This window comes from Erigeron canadensis, chromosome 2, assembly GCF_010389155.1.
Source record: "Erigeron canadensis isolate Cc75 chromosome 2, C_canadensis_v1, whole genome shotgun sequence".
NCBI lineage: Eukaryota > Viridiplantae > Streptophyta > Magnoliopsida > Asterales > Asteraceae > Erigeron > Erigeron canadensis.
The window spans coordinates 30,090,567-30,101,533 of NC_057762.1; the positions used below are offsets into that span (position 1 = coordinate 30,090,567).

General features: G+C 33.5%; 2 protein-coding genes across 3 annotated transcripts; both read right to left on the reverse strand.

Annotated features, from left to right (window-relative positions):
• Nucleotides 1–86: 86 nt before the first annotated feature.
• LOC122586996 (vacuolar protein sorting-associated protein 26B) lies at nt 87–5,269 on the reverse strand. 2 transcript variants are annotated; one of them, XM_043759052.1, is made up of 12 exons: nt 5,144–5,269; nt 4,715–4,779; nt 4,538–4,612; nt 3,799–3,873; nt 3,591–3,663; nt 3,312–3,356; nt 3,021–3,132; nt 2,071–2,137; nt 1,528–1,572; nt 988–1,043; nt 703–878; nt 87–598 (listed from the first exon to the last, which is right to left on the reverse strand). In XM_043759052.1, exons 2-12 carry the CDS (start codon nt 4,715–4,717, stop codon nt 420–422), a joined length of 906 nt encoding a protein of 301 aa, XP_043614987.1. In that variant the 5' UTR covers nt 4,718–4,779; nt 5,144–5,269; the 3' UTR covers nt 87–419. The 2 variants fall into 2 exon arrangements, with proteins under 2 accessions (XP_043614987.1, XP_043614985.1); XM_043759050.1 differs by having other exon boundaries at nt 4,715–4,787.
• Nucleotides 5,270–9,168: 3,899 nt separating this feature from the next.
• On the reverse strand, nt 9,169–10,967 carry LOC122589579 (AAA-ATPase At2g46620-like). Its single transcript, XM_043761883.1, has one exon. The coding sequence runs from the start codon at nt 10,868–10,870 to the stop codon at nt 9,311–9,313; it is 1,560 nt and encodes a 519-aa protein (XP_043617818.1). The 5' UTR covers nt 10,871–10,967; the 3' UTR covers nt 9,169–9,310.

Here is a 10,967-nt window from a genome sequence, read left to right on the forward strand (position 1 = left end):
ATCAAACAATTACTTATAAACGTCGATGATTGTTGGATTATTGTGTCTTAAATCTTCAATAATCAGAATGATAGACACGGCTGAAATAATCATCACTGTCAAGCAATCCATAATGTATTCGAGTTGAGTTCAATGGTTTAATACCCCGTCCACATATAATGTTTATTTGCTGTTTCAGTCTATAAAATAAGACTCTTTTAAAACATGATCACTCAACACACATCTAATTTACCTGCAATTCCACATGCCATGTTACATAACCTTTACTAGCCTATACAATCAAGGACTTCAGTATCAAACTTAGATGAGAAGGTGGGCACTGTGCAGTATGACACAGTCCTAAATCTTAAAACAACAGGTTTGGAACTCTTTGCAGGTTGATCCTTCATCAGGTGGTTGAATTTTGATTTAGTAAGTCATCAAGAGGTTTCTGCAGTGCGGTAAATTGTGATCTCCTGCTGCTTAAAGTACCTGCGGTCTTCCTCATCGACAAGAACCAGATTCAAGTAATACTTCACGCTAAATTTGTTGTTAATATTACGATGTGTTGGCGTCAATTCGTATGGGCTAAGGAAAAGTCTAATTGGAATAGATTCACCTGCAATTTAATAAAAAAAACAGCTACATCAATTTCAAAAGAAATGTGAAGCCAGCTTATATGACAGTTAGCAACTATAATAATATATTTGAAATTGTCTATACCTCTTACAGGAGCGCCATCCATTAACTCGAATTTTGCTAGGGTCTCTGTCTCTACATGAGTGTTGGCACCAGAACCAGTAGATTCTCTTCGTCTGATCTCAAGATCCATATTCTTTAACTTGATTCTAACAAGAAGAAAATATATCTTCCCGATGATTACATCTTTCAAATGGTACCTGGACATAAACATCTCAGTCAATATCAAGGCAGATACATTCATCCTAACTAACACCAAAAACAATGTTAATTTTCCACCCTTAAAATAATTCAAGCTTCTCAACTTACTTGCTTTTGTTATACTCAAACTCAATATGAAGACAGTCTTCTATTCCAACTTCCATCTGCAAGGCTTACATATTAGAAAAAGAAGGCAGCATGCATAACAGATACTTGACAACAAAAAATTCATGACTTAACATTATGATAAGACACTATGACCAATGCAATTAGATATGGAGCGAGCGACTCAGAGTAGGGTTTTATGATAAAACCTTTATGTGATTGATTACTGTGTCAAACATATCAACACCTTTTTGTGATTGATTACTGTCTCAGATAGGATCAAAAGAACTAATATTTCAACCATAATCTTTTTTTAACAAGATGACTTGGAGGGTTTTATGAATTATAATCAACACTTTGGCCAACTATCAACCCATAACCATTTTAACTGTTTGGCAGTTTCATTTGAGTTTAGAGATTATACATAACCTGAATTGAGTCTATCAAAGGTGAATTGGTCAAAATTAGCACCTCTAAACATAATCACATCTCACCTAGTAAACAGCTTAAGAAAATTGGGAAACATTATGGCATATCACTGACCTTAATGCTGTTGTTTATCGATGGAGGCGGGGTATAGTTGCGAACCTGCAAAAGATAAAACACATACGAAGGTATCAAAAAGGAACGAAACAGTTTTCACAAGCATAGCATTGTCATATACTGGCACATCAATTTTACGGTATTCGTAAAAGGGAACAAGAAGAGGTTATATTGGGTCAAAAAACAAAAGTTGAAATGTCCACTTTACCAAAAAGGTGGGTAGAGTGTATCAGCAAAAAAAGGAAAGCATTAACAAATGTCCTCTACCTTTTTACAAAAAAGACAAATCACGACACTACATATATCATATAAATAAACAAAATCACAAATGTTGCCTCGCTAGACCTTGATTTCTAAAGCATTTTTCCCTAACTTAAGTTTTGAATAAAAACTTAGGCTTGTCAGTCTATAACTATCTGCGAAGATATAGACCAACATAATTCTTTTGCATCAGGAATCCAATAGAACTGTATTTAGAGTACTAGACACTCAGTTGAGATATATCTTGAGAGCCACAACCAGAACCAGAGGAATGCAACTTACCACAATATCTTGGTATTGTGTTATGCTACCAGCATAGCCTCGACTGATGGTTACCTTAAGCACATACCTGAGAGTGGATAGCGCAGGAGATTTAATTATAATTTGACAAAAAGATAACAATCAACCACATAACACGGGTAGTATCCCTGGAGTGGGAAAACTATCTAATCATGACTTATTGGCAGAATACGTAGAACAATGGAACCAATGCATGCATTAGATGTGTTCATTTTTAGCCTACCACGACTAGTACAGGTTAAAGGATTGTTGTTGTATATATCATTTTTCAGTCAGCATCTACCAACTCATAACATACTTTAAAATTGGCATCATTATTTCATTCTAACTCATCTAAAGCTCAGTTAAATTTATTAATTTTTACTATTAACTTTGGGTGTGTATAAATCTGTGTCCGCACTTACAATGACCAGGTATTCCCTTGCAGCAAAAACAATTTATGTTAAATAAGTTTCCACTTTAGCCAATGCTCTCTTCCAATCTCATAAGACATATGCTTATGATTCCAATCTACAGTAACATCCATCTACAATGAGTTGCATCCACACTTACTTTTGAACAATTTCTGCTAGTTGCCCACTAATTTATGGATTTTATCTTCCATTAGAAATAGAGCTTAATATCAGTACAGAATCATATTAGTCTCCAACCAACTCTAGTTGTCTAGTCATTTCATGCACTAATATTTCTTCCTAAATCCTAATAAAATATTCAATCATCAACTTTTAATGATAAAATTAAAATTCCAGTTTCTCAAAGCTGTATTAATGATGCGCATGTGTGTGACATACTGACAAACTAAAGTTTAAGAAAAACATAAAGGCATCAAAAGAATCCCCACTACCAACACCCCAGTAATAGTGCAATACATGCAATCACATTCATGGTTTGATGTTCTTTATTTCATTTCACGTAGATATAAGAGAGTCTACCTAAGTCGCACATTCACGCCATTGTATGTCTCGTATGGCATCTCAACTGTAGCAAACTCAAAAGGAAATGTTTTCTTTTCATATATATCCCCAGGAACATCCAGTTCACGAACTACATAAGAAATGGAAAGAGTAAACAGCAGATAAAGGATTCTTTACTAGGCAAAGCAAAAAGAAGAGTCTGGATGATTTACTAAGTTTTACTAACCATTGCAAACAAACCTTCAAGAACATTGTTGATTTATCACAAGCAGATAAAAAATAATATTAGCGTTAAGTCGAGAAACTTACCAAGAGAGGTAAAGTCATAAAAGTTGCCTCTGTCAAAATATATTTCTGCAAAAAAATAAAATATTTTGCCAGCAAAATAAAACGTGAATTAGTATAGCAATCTGTTCATGGGAATTAGTTCAAACATGCATTGTTTATATGAAAAAAGGGATAAAAAAAATAGGCCTGAATCTCTAAATGAAATAAGATGACATATGAGTCCAGCATTATCCAGCATAAGTATAAACATACTAGTACCCATCAATGCTAATGTATTATAGGTACAAGTAGAAAGCTTACCAATCTGACCAAGGAGTTCTACTTTAATACCATTATGCTCAACCTTCTTCCCTTGAACTGGCTCTACAGATATCTGAAAAATATGGTAAGTGAATTCCATTTATTAATAGCCAACGCATAAGAAACCAAATTTGTAATATACCACGGCCAGCGGCATGGTCAAACAAGTTAAGAAATCAACTGTCTGGCAAAAAAGCATCACATATACCTTTCCAGCAATCGTTTCTCCACTTTGGAAAAGGGGTACCAATGCTGTCTGACCATTTTCCTTCTTCAACGGGACCTAACATAGAAAAGTGGTCAAAGAGCATAAGCAGATCTATTACTACAGTAAAATTGAATTGTGAGGGTAGGAGCAGTTTAATGTTCCATTAGTCTGGTATATCAACATAAAAAGGTATTTGATATAGAACTAAAAGACATGTAGTCTAAGAAGTAACAACTTCATATTGTCAACAGATATCACAAAATGCCAATGAATGCAGAATACATGAAAAAAAGCTAGATTCCGACATGAACTTATAAAGCTCAAATACTACGACATATACACCGAATTTCATAAACTACAATCCAACCCTGGGATCACTAGCATATGCGGCAGTCTCATGGAACATCATATATTTACAACTTTCAAACAAAATGATCAAAATACAAATCTTTATCTATATCAATACTGTTATATATATATATAAACTTATAGGCCATAAACCCCTCCCTTAATTTATGATTAAGAAACACCAGTAAAAAACCACCATATCACCCATTTTCCCAGCCCAATAAAAAAGTGACACAACAACCTTCTCCTACACCTACACCACCAGAAACCAGACCCCACCCGCCACCCCCAGCTACAACTTCCAGAACTAATTTCGAAACTACCTAAAGCTATTCAAAGCCGTATCAAACACAAGACTATTCTACTTATCTTTCTATAAAGAAGTGCATACCTGCTTGCGAGTTTTGCCATCATTAAGAGTAATTAGAATATTACAAGCCGGCTTGAAAGCACCTAATATATAATTCTGATCAACAACACAATAAAAAAAAACAGCAAGTCAGTAAACAGCGTATCGCAGTCACAAAAAAAAAAAAAAAAACACAAAACGTCTACGTAAGAGTCTCACCATCGTGCAGCAGACGAATGGAGTCCGATTCTCAAAGTCTTCTCTAAAACTCTACCGTTTAAAACCTAAAGAGCTTCAAAAATGTATCATTTTAATTTTTAAAATTAAACTACAACAGCATATAAGCAATTAATAAGCCATAAGTTCACACATTATATACTGGCACAACAAACTGAATGACAAAACCCTAGCAAGTTAAAAGTATCACAATTTTGATCAGATTTTGCTCCAATTTTTAACCAAAAACCTAATTATGATATTAATATTTCCTTAGGGATGTTGCATGCTAATAGAACAGTTATAGAACTAAATTTTGATAGTTTTATGAGTGTATCATATGTATATATATATATACAATGATAACAAAAATATGTAACTGAGGTTGATGGTAGATAGATACAGATATAGATATAGGGAGAAAATGATCACCAGAAAGTTGATCGGAGAAGACGGTGGCCGGATCTGTGTACGGAAGGAGTGTGATCTGGTGGTGTGCCCAAAGTTCAGTTTACAAAGGAGAAAAACATACATGTGACAGATGGCATACGACTTCACACAGTGGTATGTGTTTTCAGGTTTTTTTTTTTTTTTTTAACTATTTTTCCCCCCCGTATTTAAGCCCATTGGACCAATCTTATTTAGAGGGCCCAATGTTATTTGCCAGTGCAATATTTTCAAAATCGGATTGGACTCGATCATAGTTAAAAAAAAAAAAAACCAAAAAAAAAACTAACAAATAGATTTATTTTTTTTGGAAAATTAAATCAGAAAACCTTTTTTATTTTTTCGGGTCACCTAGAATAGAGAGCCTTTTTACTCAAATGTATGCAGGTTTCTACTTTCTCATATCCATTATGATCATCTTTTTGGTTACTTCAAAATCTTTATCTAGGAAATTTAGAACTTGAAATCTCTTATGAGATACCAGGACGCCTAACAACAAACTTACCTTGTCGGTGGTTATAGTTGTGGCTAGCTGTGCCCATCCAAACCGGTTTGGACCGACCTGATTCGACCAAAACCGAAATCGAGTTTGGTCAAAACCGATTTTGACCAAATCGGTTCGGTTTCTAAGCCAAACCGTTAGTTCGAAACCGGTTCAGGGTTTCTATGGTCAAATCGTTTTCAATACCGGTTTCGCCAAACCGGTTTGAGAAATCGGTTTCAAACCTATTCGGTTCAAGATACCATTTTCACTTAATTTCAAGTGTTTTTTGTGAAATAACTTAGAGTTTTTTGTGTTAATTCCCTAGATATTATTCATTGGAAGGTATCTTGGGTTCCAGTCTCGAGTCATTAGCATTCACGTGGCCGAAAAATGATCTACGTAGATAAAAAACGACTTTTTAGCATTTTTAGTGAGTTTTCACTTAATTTTAAGTGATTTTGTGAAATAATTTGGAGTTTTTTGTGTTAATTCACCTGATATTATCTTTGGGAAGGTATCTTGGGTCCTAGTCTTGAGTCATTAGCAATTACGTGGCCGAAAAACGATTTACGTAGTTAAAACTAACAGGTTCGGTTTTCGAATCGGTTTGGATCCAAACCGGTCCCCACCCGACCTTATCGGTTCGAAATGGGTCGGGTTTTCAAGCCTCCAAATCGGTTCCAAACCGGTTCGGGTTTGACCTCAAACCGATTTGGGTCAACACCCCTCCAAACCGGTTTGGACCGGGTCGGATCCGAGTTGGGCCCAAAACCGAAAAATGCCCACGGCTAGTTGTGGCTAAATATATCAAGTCATGGTTATGGCCCAAAAGACATGCTTGGATTAAGATTCCACACGTTAAACTATATCAGAAAAATCATATCTTATTTTTTTTTGTTTTTGATATTTAAAAGTATGTATTCAAAACCATGACTACTAGTTTACTATAACTACTTTATCTCCCGGGTCATCATAGTAAAAAAGTTGAGTGGATGAAATGGATGGTTAGTTGGTTTGGGGGTAAATTTCACTTTTATATTAAAGTTATATACTTGTATAGTTATAGTTGTATGTTGTATCCTATAATAATTTATCATAATGATTCATACTTTTACTTTTAAAATATGTTACACTCATAATTTTAACAATTGTTTAAAGCTTAGATTAACTCATATTGGTAATGTACCTCTGATGATATATATAATATGGCAAGAGTGTCAAACACACTAAAGATGAAGCAAAAATGACTACATTATTTTAACCAGATTTACATTATTTAAAAACAACAACAACAGGACAACTTAACATAATATTTTGAAAATAAAAGTAGCTACAAAAAAGAAAAAGGATATAAGGAGTTTTCAATGTATCACACTTAAATTTAAGAAACAAAACTAATCTAAAAGTGATAACTTACACGTTGTTGACAATATGTATAGTTTTGTTGTCAATAAAACTAGTTGTTTTATACAGTATTATTTTACTAATCATTAATCCCTAATTTAGTTTAAAGGGGATTTTTTTTTAATTATTTTTAAATGTTAAAAACATGTACGTTTGTAAACAAATGTATAACAATTGAATATAATAAATGTACAGTTTTATCAAGTATATTACATAAACATGCATGATTGGTCCTTCACCATCTTTAATTCACAAAACAAAAGGTTTGCAAAGTCGCGAATGATCTATTAATTAAAACTCAATCCTAGAATAATCCTTATATACGATCTAAAACTTGTTATCCTCGATTTAAATCATTCTTATTTTTACTGGAAGTCTTTCTGAAATAGTCTATTTACCTTTATTCATATATCTCACCCTCATTATACATGCTTAACTGCTTTTGATGGAATTGAGTGTTGTTGGTCTCACTCAATTTCTTTTTCTTATTTATTCATGATATTCCTTCACTTATGTTTGTGTTTCTTACAGAAAAAAAAAAAAAGTTTTCCAAGTTAGAGTTATTAACAAATCTATTATTAAGGATCGAAATTGCTCGTTTATTTTGAAAAGTTACAGTCATGAATTTCACACATTATACAAGGACGGTTTTTGTCATTTTAAAAAAAAGAAGTCACATGATAACTGGACAAAAGCTTGTGACGTCTGCGTCTACTTTTTAACCAACAAAGACAATAGAAAATATACAAAATTCCAAAGTTGCTGGATGATTATGCGTATTAAAATACAATGCAGGAACTTAGAATAAATAGAACAATTGATTCATAGATCTAGCTTTTTTCTTGACTAAACTAATGTGATGTTAACATGTTTGAACTTGGACCCAATATTTTCAACTTTAGGCAGTTTTTAAAGTAGATAGTTTGACCCACATCAATATCCATTTTGCTATCGAATAGTACTAAGTTTTTTTATTCAAAGTTTGAAAGTTCCTACGAAAGATTGTGTTGAAATGTAAGCCGGCAACTCAGACAGTGGCTTGGTACTGGAGCCGTAGTGAACAAAGCAAGTCTTCATATGGCAATTGTCATTGCTTATGGACACATGAACTGGGTGATCTATCATGACCAGGATGAATTTTGGTTGAAATTCAGTAGTGTTTGAGCCGATTAAGGTGGCGTTTGTTTAAGACTTAATAAACTAAGTTATAATTTAATCAAAAATATTTAATTCAATAAGTTATCAAAAGTTTTTGTTTTTTTGACTTAATAAACAAAAAACAAATGTATTGACTTAATTCATACATACATTTTAGCCCATTCAATCACTTAATGGTTAGAAAAACAAACAGGCCTAAGTTGAAGAATCAAAGTTAACAGTTACCACAACAATAGGACTTTAGTTATGAAAACACTTCAGAAATCTAGAACTTAAATTCATCAAAGGGGTAAAGGTTTTATCTTTCTATGTAGAGGGAAAGTATCTGCGCGTTGTGGCGGTGAGATGGTGGGGGTGATAGGTTATCGAGTGTGACAGTTTATAGAGAGTGATAGCCAAATTTCTTAGACGTACGGGATCCGCCCTTAGATTTAAAAATTCGTCGAAAGTATATTGAATCATATCTCTAATAAAATAACATGAAAATTTAAGAACGTCAATATAACTTTTTTAATTTATTGATGTACGGTTTTTGAGATAAATTTTTTTGAATGAATTAAAGGAATAAAATGATTTATAAAGGAGAAAGAAAAATGAGTGGTTTAGATTTGAGAAGAGAGAAAAAAGTGGTTGAGATTTCTTCTAATGATATTATGAATAAGTGATAGCGATATTTTGGGGTTTTTAACTACCTAAAGTTAAAAAATGAAGGGAACACATGTTTTATAATAAATTTCATCCGTCTCACTAAATGTGTCATATTTTCAATTTTCAAAGTCTTCAATTATAAACTTTGACTTTAAATATTTTAATTTATGTTATATAATATTTGATAAACGTTATAAGAGTTGTTTGAGTTTTAGTATAATTTTCATCAAATATTATATAACATAAATCAAAATATTAAAGGTATATGAGTACTTTGAAAATTCAAAATAATAAATATTTAGTGGGACAACGGAAGTAGATGAATAAAATTTCATACAATTACATATTTTTTTTAAAGAAGGAACAAATAAGATGATCTGCATTTAGTTGGCTAACAAATAATGTGAGACATTTTACATAAGATATACTCGGTATAAAATAATACAAAAACTAATGAACTAAAATACCGACACTTCATGTCGAGTGTTTTCTTTCTCTAATCCATCGAAATTTACTAGCTCCTTTTTATTACTTTTCGGTTTTAATAACCCGTAAAACCTTTTAAATTCTTTTACCGAAGGAACACTACTCTCTCTACGAAACAAGCCCGACTTATGTGACTCATCAACGGTCCTAGCCGAACCACTATACATCAAACGTGGTGGCAACCCGTCTGAGCCACCATGACCAAGCAAACCCGATGGCACTCCAAGTGCACCACCAACCGAAATACTATGAGTCAGTCTCAAAGGCTCTTCCTTTTTACTGTTTGTTACCGTCACTTTTGTTTCAGTATTTGACTTCAACGCATTAATGACAGTTTTAACCGCTCGGGTGGGTGACCCACGGTTAAAAATCATAATCTCACTAACCTCAGCCGGGCTCAAACTAGCCCGGCCCGTTTGAAAAATCTCTTCAACTTGTGGAAAAAGCTTGTGCTCTTTTAGGCCCAAATGACTATTAGCAAGTGTTTTAAAAGAATGAAAGTCACACAATGGAAACTTCACATGAACATCGATTCTACCCGGCCTTAAAACACTTGGATCGACTTTTTCTTTATCGCTAACCGTAAAAACCATAACCCGTTCTTCACCACACGACGAAATCACCCCGTCCATGAAGTTTAAAATCCCCGATAAGTTCACATTTGACGATTTCTCATCAGCCAAATATCGGTCTAGATCTTCTACAACTATCAAAGACTTACTAGTTGTTTGTAACAAAAGTAACTTCAAATCCGAATCATTAACAACTTTTGTTAAATCAACATCATAGATATCATATCTTAGAAACTTTGCCATTGCAGCAATGAAACTTGATTTGCCAGTGCCAGAAGGACCATATAATAAATAACTACGTTTCCAAACACGGCCCAAACGATGATAATACTGTTCGGATTTCAAAAACGAATCTAAATCAGATTTTATCTTGTTTTTTTGATCCGAATCTAGCATTGCCGTGTCAATAGATGCTGGATGAGAAAATGGGACTGAAATCCAGCGTCCATTTGTTGGATTATTTTCTGCATTGATATATAAACGTATTTGTTTCTTCTTCTGCTCGATTTCCTCTGTAACATTATGAATATGTTGCATATATGTGCTAAGAATTCGTCGTTTTTCCTTTCTTCTCATTTTCAACACTAAAGAGTTTGTTTCGAACTTCCAATATATTTGTGACCCAAGATAGTTGTCTGAAATCGTCTTTTGTTGTGCGTCGTCAATCATGAGGTTGATCTCGTGAGGCTTGTTGTTGGATGAAAAAAGATTGACATAATCCGAGTTTTCAGCTGAAGGTAACGAGTTAAGGTAGGTTAGAACTTTGCGATAAACTTGATTTTCTTGCATGTTTTGGTTGAATTTAGGGATTTTGTATAGTTGATGTGCATGAAAACATTCTTCTAAATCTTTCAACTTATTTTGTAAAAAATGTCCTATCGCTGTTCGCGATAGGACACGAGAAATAAGCCAGAAACAAGCGACGACGGCCACCGACGATACAACCAACATTACAAACATTTTGGTTCTTGTAACAACTAATCACCAAGAACTGAAACTAACTCGTATCACCAAAACTACTAACACAATGATATTGTTTTGAAACGATTGTAGAAGA